The sequence below is a fragment of the Podarcis erhardii genome (assembly GCF_964252035.2).
Source record: "Podarcis erhardii genome assembly, chromosome: 7".
NCBI classification, from domain to species: domain Eukaryota; kingdom Metazoa; phylum Chordata; class Lepidosauria; order Squamata; family Lacertidae; genus Podarcis; species Podarcis erhardii.
The window spans coordinates 68,156,016-68,176,939 of NC_138511.1; the positions used below are offsets into that span (position 1 = coordinate 68,156,016).

General features: G+C 47.8%; 1 protein-coding gene across 1 annotated transcript in view; it reads left to right on the plus strand.

The window, feature by feature from the left end:
- The window catches only part of AHDC1 (AT-hook DNA binding motif containing 1), a 195,659-nt gene that overhangs the window by 18,629 nt on the left and 156,106 nt on the right, over positions 1-20,924 (plus strand). The window contains 1 exon segment of the mRNA XM_081868629.1: positions 3,415-3,515. Within this exon segment, the coding sequence (XP_081724755.1) occupies positions 3,415-3,515 (101 nt within the window).

Consider the following 20,924-nt stretch of genomic DNA (forward strand, 5'->3'; position numbering starts at 1 on the left):
ATTTGGAGGTAGTGTTAAGTGATCCTCTGCAGTGGCTTCCACCTTCAGCACAATATTAAGGGCACAAGAAGAGCCCTGCTGCATCAGGCCAAAGGCCCCTCTATCTAGTTCAATATCCTTTTCTCACCGTGGCTAACCAGATGTCTATGAGAAGCTCCCAAGCATAGCTTGAGAGCAACAGCGACGGGTGTTCTGCCTGTGGAAGCAGAATGTAGCCATCGTGGCCAGTAGCCGTTAATAGCCTTATCCTATGTGCAAAGGGAAATCCCCCCCAGTTTTTCATTCATGCTGGTTTCTGCAGAACCATGCCATTTTCTGCCACATAACAGCAGGTCCTGGAATCCCCTTGTGCATTGCTGACCTTCCTCCAAACCCTAGTGGGTGCACGGAGCAGTTCGACAGTTGTGGATTTGCCTTTAATGGGACTTGGCTGACGATAATGGCTCCAATGATGAAGTATATGGGAAGGTGCTGTGCTTCTAAGATGCCTTGGCAAGGGGTATTAAGTAGTGAGAAGCCCAACTCTCAGCTCCAATCCTGCAAAGGCCACTTCCTTTGATACATGTGTTTCATACTGTTCACTGAAGTTTACTCTCTGGAACTTTCTTCTGGATGGGGTGGCTGATGAACATGCTCCCCTCAACAGATACCCGTGGTGTATACGTGGATGAGTGTGCCCCCAAACTTAATGGTCCTTCAATTACCCGCATGTGAGTATCCACATTCCCTTACATGCCCAGTAGCTGACTAAAACTTGCTTGCAAAAGCCAGCCTTCATCCTGCACCCCTACCCTAGCACAAATACCTTATGCTTCTGAGCTGTAACCCCGCAACCCTCCCTTGTCCAAAGCCCTTTGTTTGGGGTGGGGGGTGCTGGGGGGGGGCTCTCTTCCTGCTCCGCTCCCCTCTCCTCAGCATTCCATGAGAGTGAAACACAAGCGCTGGCAGGGACCATGTCTCTCTCTCTCTCTCTTTCTCTGGCCCATTCTCCAATTCCTGAACAAAGCCTGCCCCAGCTCTCCTGGGAGCTGAGCCTGAAACAGGAGAGGCCGCTGCTGCCTGGAATGGTGATTGCTCCTTTTCGGCCTACCTCAGGTTTCCATTGTGGGAGCTGGAGCTCAGGTGGGGGTGGGCTGGGGTTGAGGAGGGCAGAGGCAAGGATTGCAGGATTCTTGTGGTCGCCCCCAGGCAGTGCCCTTCACCACACCCCTCAAATCTCTGGCGAGGGTTCTACCGGTTGACTCGGTTTGTTGAAATGCTGCAAAGTCTCTGGCTGTGGTTGCACATACAAGGCGTCTCCTAAAGGCCTGGAGGCTGGCTTTGCCCTTGCCGCAACAGCGTTATTGCAAAACTACAGGAACCTTCTGATTTTCCACCCTGTCGCATTTTTAGCAGGACTCCTTCTAGGTCATGCCAGTTGGCATGGAAGCCTTCACCTCAGGCGCAGGAAGATCTTGCACCAGCTTCTTCTTTGTTGGGTAAATGTGGCAATGCAATTCTGCATGAATCCAGAGCAACCTGAGTTTCTTGTGCCCTCTTTGTCAACCAAACGAGGCACGTGGGAGATTTTGGGAGCTGTTGCTCCTTCGTTTTGGGAGTTCCCTGTTGACTAAATGTTGGGCACCCTAGTATCAAGATGATAGTGCTCAGGGCTGTGTGTTATTCTGTGATTGCGCCGTGGTAGCCTAGCATTTGGCATTCTGGGCGTATAAAGTCCTGGCTTTACTTTTTATTTAAACTCCATCAGGTTTCTAGTCCTCATGACTAGCTAGAAAATTTGTAGACAATGCCTGATGCTGGAACTGGGCAGTAGCAGAGGGAACTAAGCAGAAAGAAGGTGGAAATTGGAGTACTCTCCCCTTCTTCTGCATGGGCTAGCAAATGCCAGATAAGTTATCCAAAATAAGCAAATATGTGCAGGTATCTTCAAATTTGTACAAAATGATCAGGACCGCCCCCCCCCATGGCGCAGAATTTGTGTTACCTAGGAGCAAACTTTGATCAAAATTTTGTTTAATGCACATAACTCTGGTAATGAAGTTGCTTTTATTTATTTTATTTTTGTTAAATAATATTTACTAAGAATTTGGAAATTACAAAAAGAAGAAAAGAAAAAAGTCAAACACAGCAAAACAATACAATACAGCACAAAAACAAAAACACTACATAAATATAACAAATCAAAAAGAAAAACAATTAAAAACACATTCAATACTTTCAATATTATTATCTTTCCTTAACTTGTTTCAGCGACTTCCTCGCACCTCCCTTTTTTTTATCCCACTTCAATTAATTGTTTCCGCAAATCCTTTCCATCTTCCTCAATTCTTTGTCCTATAATTTATCTTAACAGGTTCTAACCTTATTTCCCCTTTAATCCCTTTACAATTTATTGTACTTAATTCTTTATAGCATTTCTGCTAAAACTATGTAACTTTACAGAACTTTACAGAACCATGTAACTTTATTTACAGAAATATTGTAAAATTAATGAGCTTTAGAAAAATGTTGGAATGAAGTTACATGGTAATGAAGTTGCTTTTAGTTCAGGGATTTTCCAAACCAAATTCCAGGTGTGATTGCCAGCAAGGGGTTCTGGGTAAAAACTGACTGCTCCGGTGATGTAGAAAGCAAGATAGGAGCGGTAGCAAAAGGCACATGATGATGCAAATACAGGAACAGTGGCTGGAATAGGGGAGTTGATCTCAACAGCCCCCTGAAACTATGCAGAGGCTCTGTAGGTGGTTTTCACCCCCTCCCCCTGCTTGCCAGCCTGGTAGAAAGTTGATCCTGTGCAACGTACAGTATAGTAAATCTTCTGCCTGTTTGGTGCAGCGCAGCTGCTGAAGAATGGGTTTGTGTCTGCGTGGATTCCATCCATTCAGGTCTTAGGTCCCACCTAAATTATAAGTTTACAGCAGTATCATACCACTTCAAACAGCCGTGGCTCCTCCCCAACAATCCTGGGAACTGTAGTTTGCTAAAAGTTGTTAGGAGACCCTCTACTCCTCTCCCAGAGCTACAATTCAGATCCATTTCCATCTGGGATTAGGCGTGGCCACAGAACTGAGTCATCCTTGGTCTCCCTGATGGATGACCTTTGTAGAGAGTAGGATGTGTGACCTTGCTCCTGTTTCGTGATCTCTTGTCAGCATTTGATACCATTGACTATGGTATCCTCCAGGACCGGCTCTGGGAAATGGGAGTTAGCAACACTGTAGGTTCCAGTCCTACCTTCAGGACTGAGTCCAGAAAGTAGCACTGGGAGAGTGGCAGCTTTGTTATGGTGTGCCATTCTGGTGCTATTTAAGACCTACATGAAGCTGTTGGGAGCCGTCTTTAGAGGTTTTGGAGCGAGGTGCCATCAGTATTCTGATGGTGCTCAGCTCTGTTTCTCCATTACATCTGAATCAGGAGAGGCCGTGCAGTCCCTCGGCCATTGCCTGGACGCAGTAGGGAAATGGATGAGGAGAAACAAGCTGAGCTTGAATCCTGGCAAGATGGAGGCATTGCAGGTGAGTAGCTCCAGTGTCCAAGAAATGGGTAAGTAACCTGCCCTGGAAGTGGTTGCAATCTCCCTGAAGGAGCAGCTTCATAGTTTGAGGGTGCTTCTGAATCCAGCTCTGCCACTGGAAGCTCAGGTAGCCTCAGTGTCTAGAAATGCCTTTTACCGGCTTGTGGTTGGTTTGACAGCTAAATCTTTTCCTGGACCAGGAAAGCATTGCCATAGTAGTTCATGCGTTGGTTACTTCAAAACTAGACTACTGCAATGCACTCTATGTGCGGCTTCCTTCACGCTTGATCTGAAAGCTGCAGTTAGTGCCGAATGCTGCAACATGATTGCTGACAGAAGCAAGACCCCGTCAGCAAATAACACTTGTGCTCAGAGATTTGCACTGATTTCCGATTTGCTACTGGGCCAAGTTCAAGGTGTTACTATTGGTATCTAAAGCCCTTAACAACTTGGGACCAATTTACCTACGAGATCTCCATACCCCACATTTTGCCCACTCAACCGCTTGGATTGGTGGAATTGGCACTACTACAGGGGCCACATAATACCTATTACTCATTTGTAAGAACTTGATTGTTTAGTGTAGCAGTACCTGCACTTTGGAACTCCCGGCCTGTTGAGATCAAGCAGGCGTCTTCACTGTACTCTTTCTGACACCTGCAGAAAACATTCTTGTTTAGACAAGCCTGCCCAGATGGTTAGGAAATTGAGGTAATTTTAATCTGTTTTAGTATTTTAACTTTGGTGTGTTTTAAAGTACAATTGTGAATTTCTTGATTTTATTGTTTTATCTTTTTGCAAACTGCTTTGAGGGTTGTCGTTATTGTTGTTTGTTTTACAATCAAGTGGTGTATAACTTTTGTTAAATAAATAAATAAATAAATAATACAATTCTCAGAGTGGTTTAACAATCGATCCCTCTGTAGCTCTGTGAAGGGGAATAGTGGTCACCTAACAACTCTGAGCAAACTACAGTTCCCAGAATTCTTTGGGTGAGCCACGACTGTTTAAACTGGTATGATGCTGCTGTGAATATATAGTGCAGATGGGGCCTCCGTTTTGTTTGTTTTCCCAAGTCCAGTTCCTCTCCCCTGCCTTCTTCCCTCTGGACCCCAAATGAAAGCCAACCCTTGTGGAACACAGTCCCCAGCAGCGAAGGTTGTTTTAATGGATGCATTACTTTAAATGAGCCCTCTGCCATCTGTTCCACCCCCTAATTACCAGTGCAAAAAATAACAAAACCATAGCTAGCGCAGGAGAAGCTAAAGATATAAGTGATTTAAATGCACCAATCTAGAGCTCTGTAAGCATCTGGGATGGGAAGTGTGTTTTCCTCCTTTCTTTGCTCTGCAACAGGAGGCTGGGTTGGACCATGTTGTGAGTAGGAGGGGGGCACTCTGCTCCCTCCTCCTCCAACTGAAGAAGACTAGCTTTGCCTCAAGGCTAGATTGGATTTTAAGCTTTCAAAGTGCAAAGAAATGTTTTGCCTCTTCCTTTGTGGGTGCTGGTGCATTGTGGGAATGTGAGGGTGTGGGCTAACCATCCTTTCTGTTTTTTCCATTTCTGGGAGGCCCATTGTTCTGATTGCCTTTAAGCACTTTGGTGGCTTTAAAAGCAGCTGATCCCGTGTGTAATTGATCCCTGTGGATAACTTCTCCCTCACTCTCTTTCTCTCTGTCTTTCTCTCTCTCCCCTCCCTGTGCGGAAAAAGAAAATTCGGGGGAGTTGCTCCTACAGCACCCTTGATGCAGCCTGCAAAGTATTAAATTGATGGCCCTGCAGAGGGGAGCTCACAGTTTAAAGAAAGCAGAGCAGCAGATGATTAAGTGAGCGAAAGAGGCCTGAGTTGGAGGGGATGGGCAAAACAAAGTGTGTGTAACTGCATCTCTTACCTGTTGCTCTTCAGTATTTACGTGACATTGGATGCAACCATTTTAACCTACATTTTCATTGTCCCTGCAATTATTTCCTATTTCGGGTATAGGCAGAAGGTACAGCAAAGCAATTATTGCTTGCTTTCAACAAGTAAAGGTAAAGGTAAAGGTAAAGGTAAAGGGACCCCTGGCCATTAGGTCCAGTCGTGACTGACTCTGGGGTTGCGGCGCTCATCTTGCTTTACTGGCCGAGGGAGCCGGTGTACAGCTTCCGGGTCATGTGGCCAGCATGACCAAGCTGCTTCTGGCAAACCAGAGCAGCGCACAGAAATACCGTTTACCTTCCCGCTGGAGCGATACCTATTTATCTACTTGCACTTTGATGTGCTTTCGAACTGCTAGGTTGGCAGGAGCAGGGACTGAGCAACAGGAGCTCACCCCGTCACTGGGATTCGAACCGGCGACCTTCTGATTGGCAAGTCCTAGGCTCTGTGGTTTAACCCACAACGCCACCCGCGTCCCTCTTTCAACAAGAGGGCATCCTTAAAGCAGATAGTATTGTAGAGTTGGAAGGGACCCCAAAGGTCATCTGTTCCAACCCCCTACAACACAGGAATCTCAGCTAAAGCATCAAGGGTGCTGTTGGCCATTAACTATGCCTTAATAGATATGGGTATGCACTAATGTTTTGTACATTTGAAAAACATGGGATGAATATGTATGTATTTGATCAGGGATGGAGAACCTTTTTCAGCTTGAGGGCCGCATTTGCTTCTGGGCAATCCACTGAGGGCCACATGCAAATGATGGGGAGGGCTAGAGGCAAATGTGGGCGGAGCAACAAATGTGAATATTACGTTTCTAGACCAGGTTGGTTTACACATACTCTCATACACCCTTCTCTATCCAGACAAACGAGACATTTTTAGCGTTCAGGGACACAGTCCAGCAGGAAAAACCCAAAACATAGCTAAATCGGTAGAGCACAAGATTCTTAATCTCAGGTTCATGGGTTCAAGCCCAAAAGATTAATGCATTGCCGCGGGTTGGGCTAGATGACCCTTGTGGTCTCTTCCAGTTCTATGATTCTATGAAACCAAACCTTGGGGTGTGAGGCGGGATCAGTGAGGAGTGTGAAATGAGAGTTCTGAGGGCCAGACAAACCCTCCAAGTGTCCCTATTTTCCAGGGGCCACCCCAGTTTAGAAAAGCCATCCCGGTTTCTTATTTGATCCCAGAATGTCTTAGGATGTCCCTATTTTCATTGCAGAAATGTTGGAAGGTATGGAGTTATCTGACCCTCAAGCTGTCTGAAGGCAATCCTTTATAGGGAAGTTTCCTTTTAATGTTTAATGTTGTCTTATGTTTTTATATATGTTGAAAGCTGCCTAGAGTGGCTGGGGCAACCCAGTAAGATGTGTGAGGTATAAATAGTAAAATTATCATTATGGAATGGGGGCGTCCCTATTTTCATCAGAGAAATGTTGGAGGGTATGGCCAGATAGCGGTGATTGGAGGGCCACATTCAGTCTCTGAGCTGTCACCTAAGCAAAACTGATGCAAATCAGCCTTGCATGGTAGGTGAACTCTGAGGCTTCTAGATGTCTGGCCTTGGTCCAGGAGCATGTCACACCTGCACAGGGCTTAACATGCAGGTGGTAGCATGTGTCTGCAGTTACTGGTGTAGTACTGATGCTGCCCCATTGATAAAGCTAGTATGCTGCGTGATCTGTAAGGGAAAGGCCATATCTCAGTAGTGGAACATACACTTTGCAAGCAACAGGTCTCAGTTTCAGTGCCTGACATTTCCAGGAAGGACTGGGAGAGATCCCGTTCTGAAACGCAGATAACACCAAGGTTGCAGGTTTGATCCCCATAAGGGACAGCTGCATATTTCTGCATTTCAGGGGGTTGGAATAGATGATCCTCAGGGTACCTTCCAACTGTCCAGTTCTGTGAAACCCTGGAGAGTCTCTACCAGGCAGGTTAGATCATACTGTGCTAGATGGAGCAATGGTTCATCACTTGGTATAGAGCAGCTTCCTATGACCTGTGTTTGTTTCTCACAGGGGAGTGTGTATGGCAACTGAATTCTATATTACTTGGTGTTGGACTTCAAATCCCATCGCCATGCTGGCTGGGCTGATGGGAGCTGAAGTCCAGTGCATCTGGAGAGCCACAGGTTCCCCACCCTTGTTTTTAGGCTAAAGCAGAGATGACCAAAGTGGTGCCCCCCTGAATTGTTGCCAACTACAGCTCCCATCAGTCCTGATCATCGTCTCTGCTGGTTTGGACCAGCAGGCATTGGGAGGTTTTATTATGTCCATTGGTTTTATAGTCTTTAATGTTGGGTCTGTATTTTAATGAAATATTGAGTACAGCCCTGAATGCCTTTATGAATGAATTATAAACATGAATAACAATAGTAATAATGTCATCGGCAGGGCACCACATTGGCTACCCCAGGATTAGTGGCTTGTCAGAGATGATCGATGTGGCATGTAGAGAGCAGTGTGGCCAGATCGGAAGTGGCCTTGCCACATTGAGTTCAAAAGTACATATTTCATGTCACTTCTGGGGGTAGAGAACAGAGTTTTGTACACTGCCAGGAGAAGCTGGCTGGACGGTGCTGATTGGTTGGCCTTCTGTGATGTCGCCAAGAAACCTATCCTGCCTCCAGTGGTTTCAGGCCATGAATTTTTGTGCTGTGCTTGAACGATAACCTCTTTTTGCATAAAGCTTAGTGGGAGGGGTATGACCTGACCGCTAAGCCAGTATTCGATTCCTCAATAAGTACACCTGTCACTTCAGGTTCTAATGCTGGAGGGAAAGTCAGAATTATACCATGGCTGAGGGATGCTTTGTGGATACACTTCCTCACTTGTTCATTTTCTTTGTGTTGTCCTCAGTAGCCTCTTTGCTCACTCTCCAAAATCTGTGTTTGTTCTGTGGCCTCATTCAGACTATTGGAAACAAGCTGGGAATGCTCACACTCCTTCCTCTCTCTGTTTAATGCAATTTATTGATTGACAGGGCACCTGAATGGGCAAACCTGAGGGGAAAGTGGTAACCACCAGAGCAGCATTGGAAGCAGATGTCAAAGTGAGGTTTCCAGCTAACCATAGTTTACCAATTATGCCTTAGCAGACTATGGTTTGTGCTACACAGGAAACTGAGTAGTAGTAGTAGTAGTAGTAATAATAATAGTAGTAAGAAGAAGAAGAAGAAGAAGAAGAAGAAGAAGAAGAAGAAGAAGTAGTAGTAGTAATAATTTATTTATATTCCACCCATCCGGCTGGGTTTCCCCAGCCACTTGCTGAAGCCACATGCTAGGTAGAAGGAGCACATGAAAATGTATCTTGCTTCCTGGTTGAACTAAGTCATTATTTGGAGACTATGCTGACCTGATTGACTGACCATAATGCTAGAAAGCAGCATTGCTGTTTTGACAATCCAGACAGCAGGCATAGGCAAACTCGGCCATCCAGATGTTTTGGAACTACAACTCCCATCATCCCTGACCACTGGTCCTGTTAGCTAGGGATGATGGGAGTTGTAGTCCCAAAACATCTGGAGGGCCGAGTTTGCCTATGCCTGGTCCAGAGACACTCCTCTCAGTGGTAGGGTGCAGCTTCCTTACTATTCAGGTGTGCGGCCTTGGAATTCTTTTCCAGATCAGTTTCTGTGCCTGCAATTCCAGATTGTGGAGATGACCAGCTTTTCACCAGCTCCTCCTGGTGGGAAGGCTGCCCCACAATGCACACTTCCTCCCTGGTCTAAAAAGGCAAATGGTCCTTTCGTGCGGGCTTTTGATTTGGGATTTCTGCAGCAGAAGGAAGATTTAACTTGCTTCACGGTGGGATCCATGGCAACTTGATCTTATAAGGGGGCCTGCTGTGTACTCTGTTCCATGGTAAGCTGGAATCTTTTGTAGTTTGGCTTGACTTGTGAGCAGAATGCAAGGTGGTTGGCTGCTTCATATCATCACGACTGAGATGGCTCCCACCCTGTGCTACTTTTAGAAAAAGGTTAATGATGTATTGGCCATGAGATCAAAATATTTGCTGGAATTGCGAAAGTGGCATGTGGTCTCTTGAGTGACCAACATGGCCATGTATATTAACCTTTCTACTTCCAATAAAGTATATATGTGAGAGTGTAGCTGTGTCTGAATGGCAATATCTCAGTTTTAAATAAGCTAAGAGATGAAAAAGCCTTTTGGCTGCACGCACAGTCCCTTTGCAGAAATTGTCAAACCTCAAAGTCTATAGTTTCCTATTTAATCTAAACCAGGAAATTATGCTTAACGGCTTTGGAACAAGCCAGGATATTAAGCCATGGTTTGACATTGGCTTTAAAAACTGGCTTGTTCTGAAGCAGTTAACCATAGTTTTCTGGTTTGGATTAAATGGGAAGTACTTCGTGGGAGACTTCCTGGTTTGTTTGGTCACTCTGGTGAAGGGAAGAACAAAGGTGCTATAATGTGGCGCCTTCATATCTTAGCTTATTAAGCCCAGGTGTAACTGTCCAAATGTGGCCAATGTGTCTCAGTATCAATTGTGCCACGTTTGCTATGAATCTGCTGCGGTCGGCTGGGCTCCTGTTTCACGTTTGGGTCTCTTGACCATTGGATGCACCAGAAACTCTGCATATTTTCCTCTGTTCTTCCAAGTCCACATGAGCAGCTTGTGCTTCTGCAGCTGCTGGTTCCTTCGAAAGCGGTTATATGGCACAATGCTGCACTCTTTATGCAAGCCTTTCTCTCTTCCAGTACTATCCAGTCCTCCTGTAGGTTGTAGGGTTCTTACTTGTTCTGCTTTACTGATCAAGTTTCAGGGAGGACATAGGCTTTGTTTCCCATCCGTGCATTTCCCTGCCCCCCCCACGTCCTGCTGAAAGCCTGTAACTTTTTACCACTCAAGTACTATTTTTGCGTCAGTGATATGTCACAGAATACACCTGCGGAACACAACAACCAAACACCGGACGGCAGGCAGCCCTTATCGCACAACCAGTGGGGTGTAAAGCTGTAAGATGCTCCATCCTCTGTAACAAGCCTTTCATGCAGTGCTGTGTAAAGAGGAGGCATGGCCAAGGAAGAGAACAGTGTTACATGGAGGAATCAAAACAGGAACCAGAGGAGACTGCTTCCTACCTCTCTTGGCCCATGGCAGCAAATGGTCCCAGGTCTTAAATCAAGAGCAGCTGGATTGATGGAGGATCCAGGGAGTTGCCCAGTCTGTGCAGCGTTCAGCAAGGAGCAAACTGTGACAGGCATAGAACTGCCCTGCTTCTCTCCCCACAAAAAATAAATAAATGTGTGTGTATGTCTTTGTTCCCTTGTGCTCCAGCATCCGTGTGTTAGATTGCAGCAGATGCACAGGCACTGCAGGAAAAAGGGGAATTAAGTTGGGCTGGAGGAATTTTAAAGATTGCTGCAGGCCTGAGGGTCTTAGACACCCCTGTGGAGATGGGCAGTCATGCAGAATTAATCCTATCGGCATCCTAGCTTGGCTTCAGCGGGTACAGATCTTCTGGAGAGGAGATGGGGGCAGGAAAAGAGGAGAGGCTGTGAGTGGGGTGGGGTGGGGTGGGGGAGAGAGAGGCAGCTCTTTGACAGGATGTTAAATTTTTATAATAAAAAATTAAAAGCCTTAACATTGCCTTCACGGGGCTTGCAGCAGCAGGGAGATGAGCCAATTCTGCAAGGGCTGAGAAGGCAAACTTGTTTGCTCTGTTGGGCAGATCCTCAAACACTCTCTCTCTCTCTCTTTCTCTCTCTCTCTGTGTGTGTGTGTGTGTGAAGTTATGTGCCCAGTTATGTGCCTGGGGTCATATCTTGCTCCACTGAAGCAAGGCCATTTTTTGCATTGATGAGAAATTGGGTTTTGACTGTGTGCAAGGGGACACATTTGCCTTTCCCCCCATAGATTTACTTGCCCTCATCCCCCCTCCCATGTCCTGTGTCTTTCTCTCTGCTTACTTTTATCCTAGCTCTCCAATAATGAGAGGCTGTTTTGCTCTTCAAAGGGAAGACTTGATCATCACACCCCATGGCACAGGATTGTGATGTATCAAGAGATGAGGGTGGGTGAGTGCTGAGCTTTTGAACCACAGGCACTTGGAAGACTCCCCCCCCTCTCTCCCGCCCCCATGCCTCTGTGACCAGCAGCATGTGACTGATGAGAGCCCTCATGTTTTAATGGGTGATCTCTCCAAACAGTAAAGCAGTCCCCCCCCAACTCCAAATCACATGGCTTGCCATGCCACCAGCTTTTTGGGGGGGTGGGGAGAAAGGGGGTCTCCAAAGAGGCCACGAATTGTGTAGGCCACCTCTTTCTTACCAGGGCAACACATGCTTCCCTCTCCCAGAGACCGTGAGAATTGCCCCGTGCGCAGCCGCCTTGCTGAAGTTGGACGCGCTCGTGTGGGAGAGGGCAGGAAATGACAGTCCTGTTCTGTGCAAAAGCAGCAAAGGAAGTCTCTCTCTCTCCCCCCCACTTTCTTTCTCCCTCCTCCCGGCTCCCACCCCCATACCACATGCCCTGTGGTGTCGTGGCGCTTTAAAGCTGGGCAGGGCTGCCGTCCATGGAGTGTTCTGCAGCTGTTGCCTAGCCCTCTGCTCCTCTGTTTTATAAATAATGCAGCACAGAGGCGTGTTGGCAGAGAGCTTCACAGACAGTTGGATCGAAGGAGCCTTCAACACATAGCAGCAGGCGGGGGGGGGGGCGGTTAGGTGGAGGTGGTGTGTGCATGGAGTGTGTGGGGGGGGAGAGAAGTGCTGCAACTCTAACCTTGTGGTCACTGAAAGTAGAAAGGTTTCACATTGCTTGCTCTGCTGTGTGAAGGGCAGACGCAGCCCCTGGGTATTGGTCAGATGGTTCTTTCCTGTCCTTACGGTAGATCCAAGGGGAGATAGATTTCGGAGCGGGGAGGGTAAGGTTGTTGTTATTTATTAAATTTGTATGCCGCCCTTCGTCAGAAGACCCCAGGGTGGTTCGCAACAGAAAAATACAGAGTGAGAATACGAAATGCGTAATACAAAAACAAGCCAATAACCCATCTTCTACAAACAGAATATTAATCAGCCAAATGCCTTGTTGAAGAGAAATATTTTTGCCTGGGACCTGCAGATATGTAATGAAGGTGCCAGGAGAGCTTCCCTGGGGAGAGCATTTCCCAAATGAGCCACTGCAGAAAAGACCCATTCTCATGTTGCTATCCTCCAGATCATCTCTTGTGTAGGGGCACACAAAGAAGGGGCTCAGATGGTGATCACAGGGTCTGGGTCAGATCATACGGGGAGAGGCGGTCCTTGGTCCATTTAAGGCTTTATCTGTCAAAACCAGCACTTTGAATTGGCCCCCGGATTGGCAGCCAGTGCAGTCAGGCCAGGATTGGTATAATGTGCTTAAACAATCTTTCCCTGGTGAGCAGCCAGTCTGCCAAATTGTTCTCCAGCTAAAGTTTCCGAGCCATCTTCAGAGGCAGCCCTACGCATAACATGTTGTAGTAATCTAGCCTAGAGGTTACAAGGGCATAAACAACAGTAGACTGTCGCTGTCCAGATAGAGGCTCAGCTGGGCCACCAGCCAAAGCCGATGGAACGCACTCCGCACCACTGAGGTCACCTGAGCCTCAAGCAAAGGATCCCGGAATACCCTGCTCCTCCAGAGGGAGTGTAACCCCATCAAGAGCAGGTGATCTCCCATCCATCCGGTCTAGGGAACCACCCACTAACAGTGCCTCAGTCTTAACTGGATTGAGCTTCAGTTCACTGGCTCTCATCCAGTCCATTACCAAAGCGGGACAACGGTCCATCTCACCCACTGCTGCACTCCCCAAGCATCACCCTCTTGAAACGACCATCCAAGTAGGACAGTGGCTGTGTGCTTCCCCCACCTTTGAGGTAGGCAGCGTGCCTCATAAGTATCATTGGCTGCAACATGCAAGTGGAGAGAGTGCTATTGCACTCAGATTCTGTGTGTGGGTTTTCCAAAGGCATCTAGATGCCCACTGAGAACAGGATGCTGAACTAGATGGGCCTTAGGCCTGATCCAGCAGGACTCTTATTATATATTATATTATGAGGGCTGAGGAGCTGCTTCTTCCTGGTTGGAAGCTGGGACAGTTGCTTTCAAGCCTTCACTAAGGTATTTTTCACCAGAGGATCACAGAATGCTCTCTAGATCTTTAATTTACAACTTTCCACTTTGCTTGGGGTGGTTGGTTGTGGTAGAGAGGGGTGGGGGGTAGGATACATCTAATTGCAGTGGGCGATGCAGAGAGGAGGACCTGCGAAGACATTGTACAGGCATTTGCCAAGGTGAAAATTGGGAGGCCTTGGCTTACTCATCCACTATGGTTACTAGCATATGCTTTGAGAAAGGAGTAAGAACATCCCCCATCCTTTCACCCCCAAGATCCCTCAGCGGCAATTGTGAAACACACTTGTTTCTGCAAAAATCAGGAACAGAGCCCCTGTGGCATCGTTCTGCCTTTCCACAGGCGTTCCTACCACTGAGTACAGTCTTCGCTTTGGGGATCAGGGGGTCAATTTGTGCAGAGGGAGTGGGGAATGGTGAGGAGAGAAGCAGCATGCGTGAATACCAAAGCCGGGTGTGTGTGAGGAGGAGGAAAATGGTATTCTGGAAGCACCCCGTGGAGACTCCCAAGGGACACCCACGCATGGCGGGGGCCATTGTGTCCTCTCTGCTTCTCTGTGGCCCAGCTGGACCCTGGTAGATCCCAGCTTGAAAAGGTTACCATAGCAACCTGCAGTTGTTAAACTAGCCTGAGTAAACATTAACAGAGAGACCCCCTGTGTGGTTCAGGGTCAGAGGCCGGGGTGCTTGGCAGGAGACTTGCGGGGGGTGTCGGCTGGAAGAACCAAGGGCGGGGGAGAGAAGGCACTAGTCAGGGGTGACTTTTGTAGCTGGATGCGAGGCCTTGTCTAATTTTGGACCTGTGGTTGTCTGGCAGACCTGCCCTGCGAAAGTGAGTAGAACTGAGGGGCAAATGATGGCCGGCATGAAGGGTCCTCCCCCAACTTCTGCCGTCCAAACTGCATTACTGCTGCCTGACTCAGAAACCCACTCTCATCCTTATGAGGAGAGAGAGGTTTTAAGGTTTAAGCGGAGAGAGACAGTGGTTGGGTTTTTGCTTCGCATGCATAAAGCCCAAGGTTCAGTCCCTGGCAATTCCAGGTAGTCTGAACACCTTCCTGAAACCCTGAAGAACTTCTGCCGGCAGTGTAGGCAATACTGAGCTACAATGGTCTCACTCTGTATAAGGCAGCTTTCAGCATTCTATAAATACCCCAGGCTTAGGGACACTTGCTAGGAGATTGGGAGGTGTGGGGCTTAAATCTTTGGTCCAGATAGGAACCCTTGCAGCTGCAAACTGGAGGTTTGGAGGTTCCATTTGCAACATGTGGGCAGCACTGAGGAAGGGAGAACCAGGCATTTCTGGATTCATTCCTTAAAGGGTGTGTCTGTGTCACTTTCTCTGGAGGGGGAGGACTTGAGCACCAGCCTCTCCCTCCCCATGCAGTTTCTTGCCTAGCTGTCCACAGAGCCAGGAGGACGTGGAGGGCATGAGGGCAGCCTGCCTGCTTCCCTTGTATCTTGGGAACAAGCGGAGCGCGTCCCTGGGGGTGGAGATTTTGCATGGAGCCAGGAAGTTAGAGTCCTCTGTGAGAAGCTGGGTTTTTTCCCCCTATCCTCCCTCCCTCTCTCTCTCCAGCTCAGGGCTGCCTGCGGGGGCTGTCAGTCTCGTTTGATGGGAGGAAGATGGCTTCGTGGGCAACATGAGAATGTGTGGTGTGTGCTTCGGAGATGGGAAGGGGCGGGGGAGCCTTACTTCAGAATGATGCAGCTTTCAAAAGCCCTGTGTTGACTCACAGGCTCTAGGCTAGAGTTATCAACACCTGCCCTTGAAGGGTGTTTCTGTGCTTTTTTAATTGCTGCATCTTAGGGGAGGCTCGGCAGGTATGGGATTAGGTTCTCCTGTCTGTCATCCTCAGCGTCGTTTTGCTGGTTATGGAAAGCACAGGTTGTATGCCTTTCGGAGAAAGAATTGGTAACCTTAAAATGCTTGCTTTTAAAAATTTTATTTTCTGGCATCAAGTGGTCCATCTAGACAAGGGCTGGCCCTAGACGTTTGACACCTGAGGTGGACCCCAAAATGGCACCCCCTCTACCCACCAGGGAAGAAGGGGTGAGGGAAGATTTGCGTTAGGAACAGGAGTGGAAGAAAGAACAGCATCAGCATCTGCTGCCCCAGTGGATCTTGCTGTCTGAAGCAGTTGCTTCACCTTACTCAATAGGTGGGTCGGCCCTTATCTAGACCATAATAATGGACCTCCGCATCTCTTTGAGGGGCTCCCATTTCACCGATGGGGGACCTAAGCTTACCAGGATGGTAGATGAGAAGTCCATGGAGGAATTGTACGGGGTGCAGTGTTGGTGTTTCCTAATAGGGACGTGGGAAGTCAGGTCCACCTGGCTCAGTGTTGTCTATACTGACCAGCAGTGGTTCTCCGGGGTTTCAGCCAGGAATCCTTTCCAAAGCCCTGCCTGGAGATGCCAGGAATTGATCTATAGCCCTGCACCTAATGGTGGCTTTCATTTTTAAGCTTTGGCACTTAAAATCTCCCAATTTTTCATCTTTTTGCAGAGGAAGTAAACTGAAACAGGACCTCCTGTTTCCGTGTGGAATGACTGCTACGACCTAAAAGCTAGGTGCTGAACCGAAGAACTTATTTATTTATTTATTTCTTACTTACTTACTTACTTACTTACTTACTTACTTACTTACATTAGTGGAATGGGGCTGAGATTAGAGCCTGGGGTGGTGGTTTGTGTTTTTGGCTCCTGCAGGGTTGGGAGGCTTGGAGTCGCTGAACTGAGCGCTCGGAAGGCCAGGAGAAATCTGCCCAGCTGTCGCTCTCATTGATGCAGGTGTGTGGCTCAGATAAACAGGGGTGGCTTCTGCCAAGTGGTGGCAGTGGCTCAGCGAGAGGGTCTCCTTGCTGTTCTTTGGATGCAAAGAAAGATTATAGTGCTGGGTCTGGCAAGGCATCCTCTTCTCCCCCCATCCCAGCGCCACACACAGTGCTTCCTGCAGTCCTGGGATCCGGAGCTTGTGCTCCATCCGTCACATATTTTGCTTGGCACATTTGGGGTTTCTAAGCTCCTTGGACAAGCAACAGAGGCTGGGTAATGATCTCGGACCAATTAAAGGACAAGAATCCCATGTTGACTTTGCAGCAGGGCCCTGGAGGTACATCTGTGCTACAAATGTGACTTGGTTTTAAATCACTTTTAGCTGTCAGGCTGTCCCCTCCCACCCCCAGGAACCCTGGGAACTGTAGTGTTTCCCCCCACGACAATTATTGAGGAATCCTCTTGTCAAATTCAATTCCCCAAACTTCCTAAAATTGGGAGGTGGGGGCGGGATGTATAGCAGTTAGATAAACCTGGAGCTTGTTTAAGGCTCCAGTCCTGTTGAACTCAATGGGACTACTGAGCAGACAGCGTATAGGGCTGTGCTGTAAATTTGCCTCGCTTGGTTTATAGGGAGATGCTGCTGCTTTCAGCTCCCTGGAAGGGTTGGCTCCATATATGAATCTGCTCTGGAGCAGCTGGCATCTTATTTGGCTGTTGCTCCAGGGTTCCCCTCAGATCCTATTCCTGCTCTTCTTCGCCATATGGGGGAAGATAAGTTGTGCGGCTGGCTGTCTCGGTCCTGCATATGTGCCTTCCCCACATCCTTGCCTGACATTCTTGACCTAGCCCTCTGCAGGACAGCATCCACCCATTGCGGCTGGCTTTGGCTCGAGTTAGCGTCAAGAGACGAAGGCAGGAGGGAGTGTTCCAGGGAGTGGGGGACGTAGAAGTATGCTTGTGGTGAGGATGAGCAGTGTTAGAAACTCAGATATATAAGCTAATTGCCAAATGGGACTTTCAACCTGGGTTACGGTCACCACAACAAAATATCCAGGCGCCTTTTTTCTTCTTCAATGAAGCTGCTGCTTCTTACTCATTTTGTTTCTATACCACTTTATATTTTAAAGTGGGGGGGGGAGAATCTCAGAGCGGCTTACAACACATCAAATAAAACAATGAAACAAATTCAAGCTTCAAGGAAAATGTTTCAGATCCTTTCCTAAGTGACATTTTGCTTCCCCATATTTATTCGCCTACTTAATTTATATAGCTGCCCCATAGCAGAAGTACTCTAGGAAGTCAGTGTGACGTAGTGGTTAGAGTGCCGCTATAGGACCTGGGGGATCAGGGTTCAAATCTCCACTCAGTCATGAAGCTCAGTTGGTGACCTTGGGCCACGTAAACCTTGGAGGAAAAGGTGGGATATACAAATGCAATAAATACGCTCTCCTTACCTGCTTAAGAATGCTGGAGGGGCCAGCAAGATAGAGATGTTGGCTGCCAACCTAGTATCCAGAAATCTCCATGTGGTCGCAATTGGACCTGCGCCAGTTGCAAAATACGCCTGGCACCTGGGGAATTTCTAACACTGGGATGGGGTGCTTCTCAGCAACAGAAGCTCCACTGCCTCCCCTATACTCTGCCATTGCCACAAGTCAAATCTGAGCCTTTTCGCCCCCTCCCTAATTTCTGGCTGTCACTACTATCCCGTTCCAGGGTGTGGGGAGCCACATGCTACCATCCACTATCCCCCTCACCCCAAACTCCAAAACTCCCATGAAGAGCGATGTTCTCCCATGTGCTTATTAATGAGAGGCGCCCCTGGCAACAGAGGTTTGCTTGCACCCTGGGTGTGAGAATCGCCGCTTCCACTTCCCTTGCCAGCTTCGGTAAGCCTGCACAAGCTGGTTGTCAGCCGTGGCTCCCTGCAAGGTTGGCAAAATTGGGGGTGATGGGGCTTATGGCACGCCAGCCATCGTTGCGGATAAGAGTCCTCTGCCCCCTCATTTGTGCTCGGGGCTTCAGGACAGTAATGGAGCTCATTAGTTGGAGGTTGCAGGTGCCCTGGCTACCCTGCTCGTCCCAGAGGGCTGTTAATGAGCGGCCGTTAACTAGCAGCTCGGCTCTGCACTCTCGCTCCTTCTGAGCAAGATTTGAAGGCAGGAATCCCAGGGCTGTGTGTGGAAATTGCAGAATTGTCTTGTAGCACAAGGTAGGAGAGGGCGGGAGTGCAGTTTGGGTTTGCTTGGCTCAGAAAGGAAAGAGTTAAAGGGACAGCTCCCCCCCCCAAAAAAAATTTAAATCCTTTCCCCCACCTTGCCCTTTTAATATTTTGGTGCCATCTTATGTGTGACCTTAGCTTTCAGATGCATCTAGCCTGCAGATGGAGACTTTTCAGATTTCCTTTCTGGGGGTGGCCTGTGGCTATTTGTGAAAGCAGGAGCATGCCCCTGTACCTTGGCACCTCTCTTTTAGGGGTGGGGTGGGGTGGGGTTGTGCTCCTCATGAGTAATGGTGTTCCAGCAGATGGGACCCATGCCACACAGCGCCAAATGCACAGGGAGGGAGTGCATAATGGGTTTGCGGGCAGTTCTGCCTTCAGCAGCAGCAGCAGCAGCCGTGCTCCAGTGTCTGGGTCTGTATGGTGTGGCTGAAACTGCTCTTGTGTGTCACTGCACCTCTTCTCTGGGGCTCTGGCGCTGCTCCGCCTACTCCTTCCCACTGCTGTGATTGCTGTTGGCCCTGGTGGTTAAATGCTGATTGCACTTTCAGGCCTTCTGGCCTAGTTGTCTAACAGCCTGAAACCTGCAGGAAGATTGAGTAGAGACTCCCTGCCAGCAGTGCGCCTGCAGTCGGCTGATTTCCCCTCTCTTATATGCACTGCCACTTGCACCTGATTAGCTCAGGCTGCTTTCTTCTTTCGCCTGCAATGCCAAACCCTCCCCCCCCCTTCCTAAAATCACAGTCCTTTTTTGCTATCCCCAACCCCTTCCTCTGTTGAGGTCTTAAATACAGCTGCTGTGCTGAGCCTGACCTCCTCTGATGATGTAGTTAACTGGGAATCTGTCTTTGGGGCAGCATAATTGGGCAGGCTGAATATGAGGAAAGCAAGTAGAAGCCTTTGATTCTTGTTTGGTCAGTTTTCCTTTGACTTGAGGCAGAGCAGAAACCCTATGTCTTTGTCTGATTGTGGAAGACATGCTTGGAATTTCAGGGGCAGTTGGGATTTTTAAGGTCCTGCTTTAAGTTTCTAGTCCTCATGGTGGATAGAGAAAGCACTTGAGTAGGAGCATACACAATCTCTTCAGGTGTCTCTCTCCAGTAGTTTGGGAGGGGTAAAGTTCTGGTCCACCCCAGAGGAGACTTGGTCATATTCCCTTCTCATCAATGCCAGTACTCCTGATGCACTGGTACTTTTCTGCTGGTGGCAGATTCCACACCCCCCGTCTGAATTTAAGCATAACCATTTTATGTAAAATGAGCAAATGTACACAAATCCCACTGATATGTAACAGTTAATCTGAGCATAGGATTTTGGGTTCATTGATGTGGAACATGGATGCTTATGGAATGGAATATAAAGAGAGGTGTGTGTGTAATACCCGTGTAGTGCGAGAGGATAGGGCTGATTGAATGAGTATACTATTTAGTAGCACTTTAAATCTGAGGGTGATCATTCACTACTGCACACTGTAGATAAAAATCAATAATTGAAAAACCAGTTAAATCATTTTAATATATAGATATATTCAATTACTAGCTGCCTTAAAACACACACACCACTATATTGTATTCAAATTTTGTGTTAAACAAGCATGTTTGAGCTAACACTTATTGTCTCAATATTAAATCATGGCCATCTATCAGAATGGTTTACTTCAGAAATAAAGCCAAACTTTCAAAGGGCCTTGGCCTCACACATTGCCTCTTTATCTTGTGTATTGTGAGTCCTTATTTTTTCCTGATTTGTGGCAAACCTTAACTTAGTTTGTCAGTTCCAATAAACAGATAAAACTGTTTGTCTCAAACCACAAAAGGGGGAGGGTATTGCTATGTGTGAATTGGAAGCTCCATGAGCACCTATTTTGTGCCCTCCAACTGTCCAGGCTTTACAGTATTGTGGTTCTTGAAATATGAGCCTTTTATTCTGCCAATCAAACAGCATCAGCATTTACTTTCCTCGTCAACAAAAAACATAGTTTTGCCCAGAGCTACTAGGAATGTGGCGGGACTTCAGTGGCACTGTGGTCTAAACCACCGAGCCTCTTGGGCTTGCCAATCAGAAGGTCGGTGGTTCGAATCTGTGCAATGGTATGAACTCCCGTTGCTCTGTCCCAGCTCCTGCCAACCTAGCATTTCAAAAGCACACCAGTGCAAGTAGATAAAGAGGTATCGCTGCAGCGGGAAGGTAAATGGCATTGCTGTGTGCTCTGGCACTCGTCACGGTGTCCCCTTGTGCCAGAAGCGGCTTAGTCATGCTGGCCACACGACCTGGAAAGCTGTCTGTGGACAAACACCGGCTTCCTTGGCCTGAAAGCTAGATAAGTGCCGCACCCCATGGTCCAGGGGTCCTTTACCTTTTACCTTT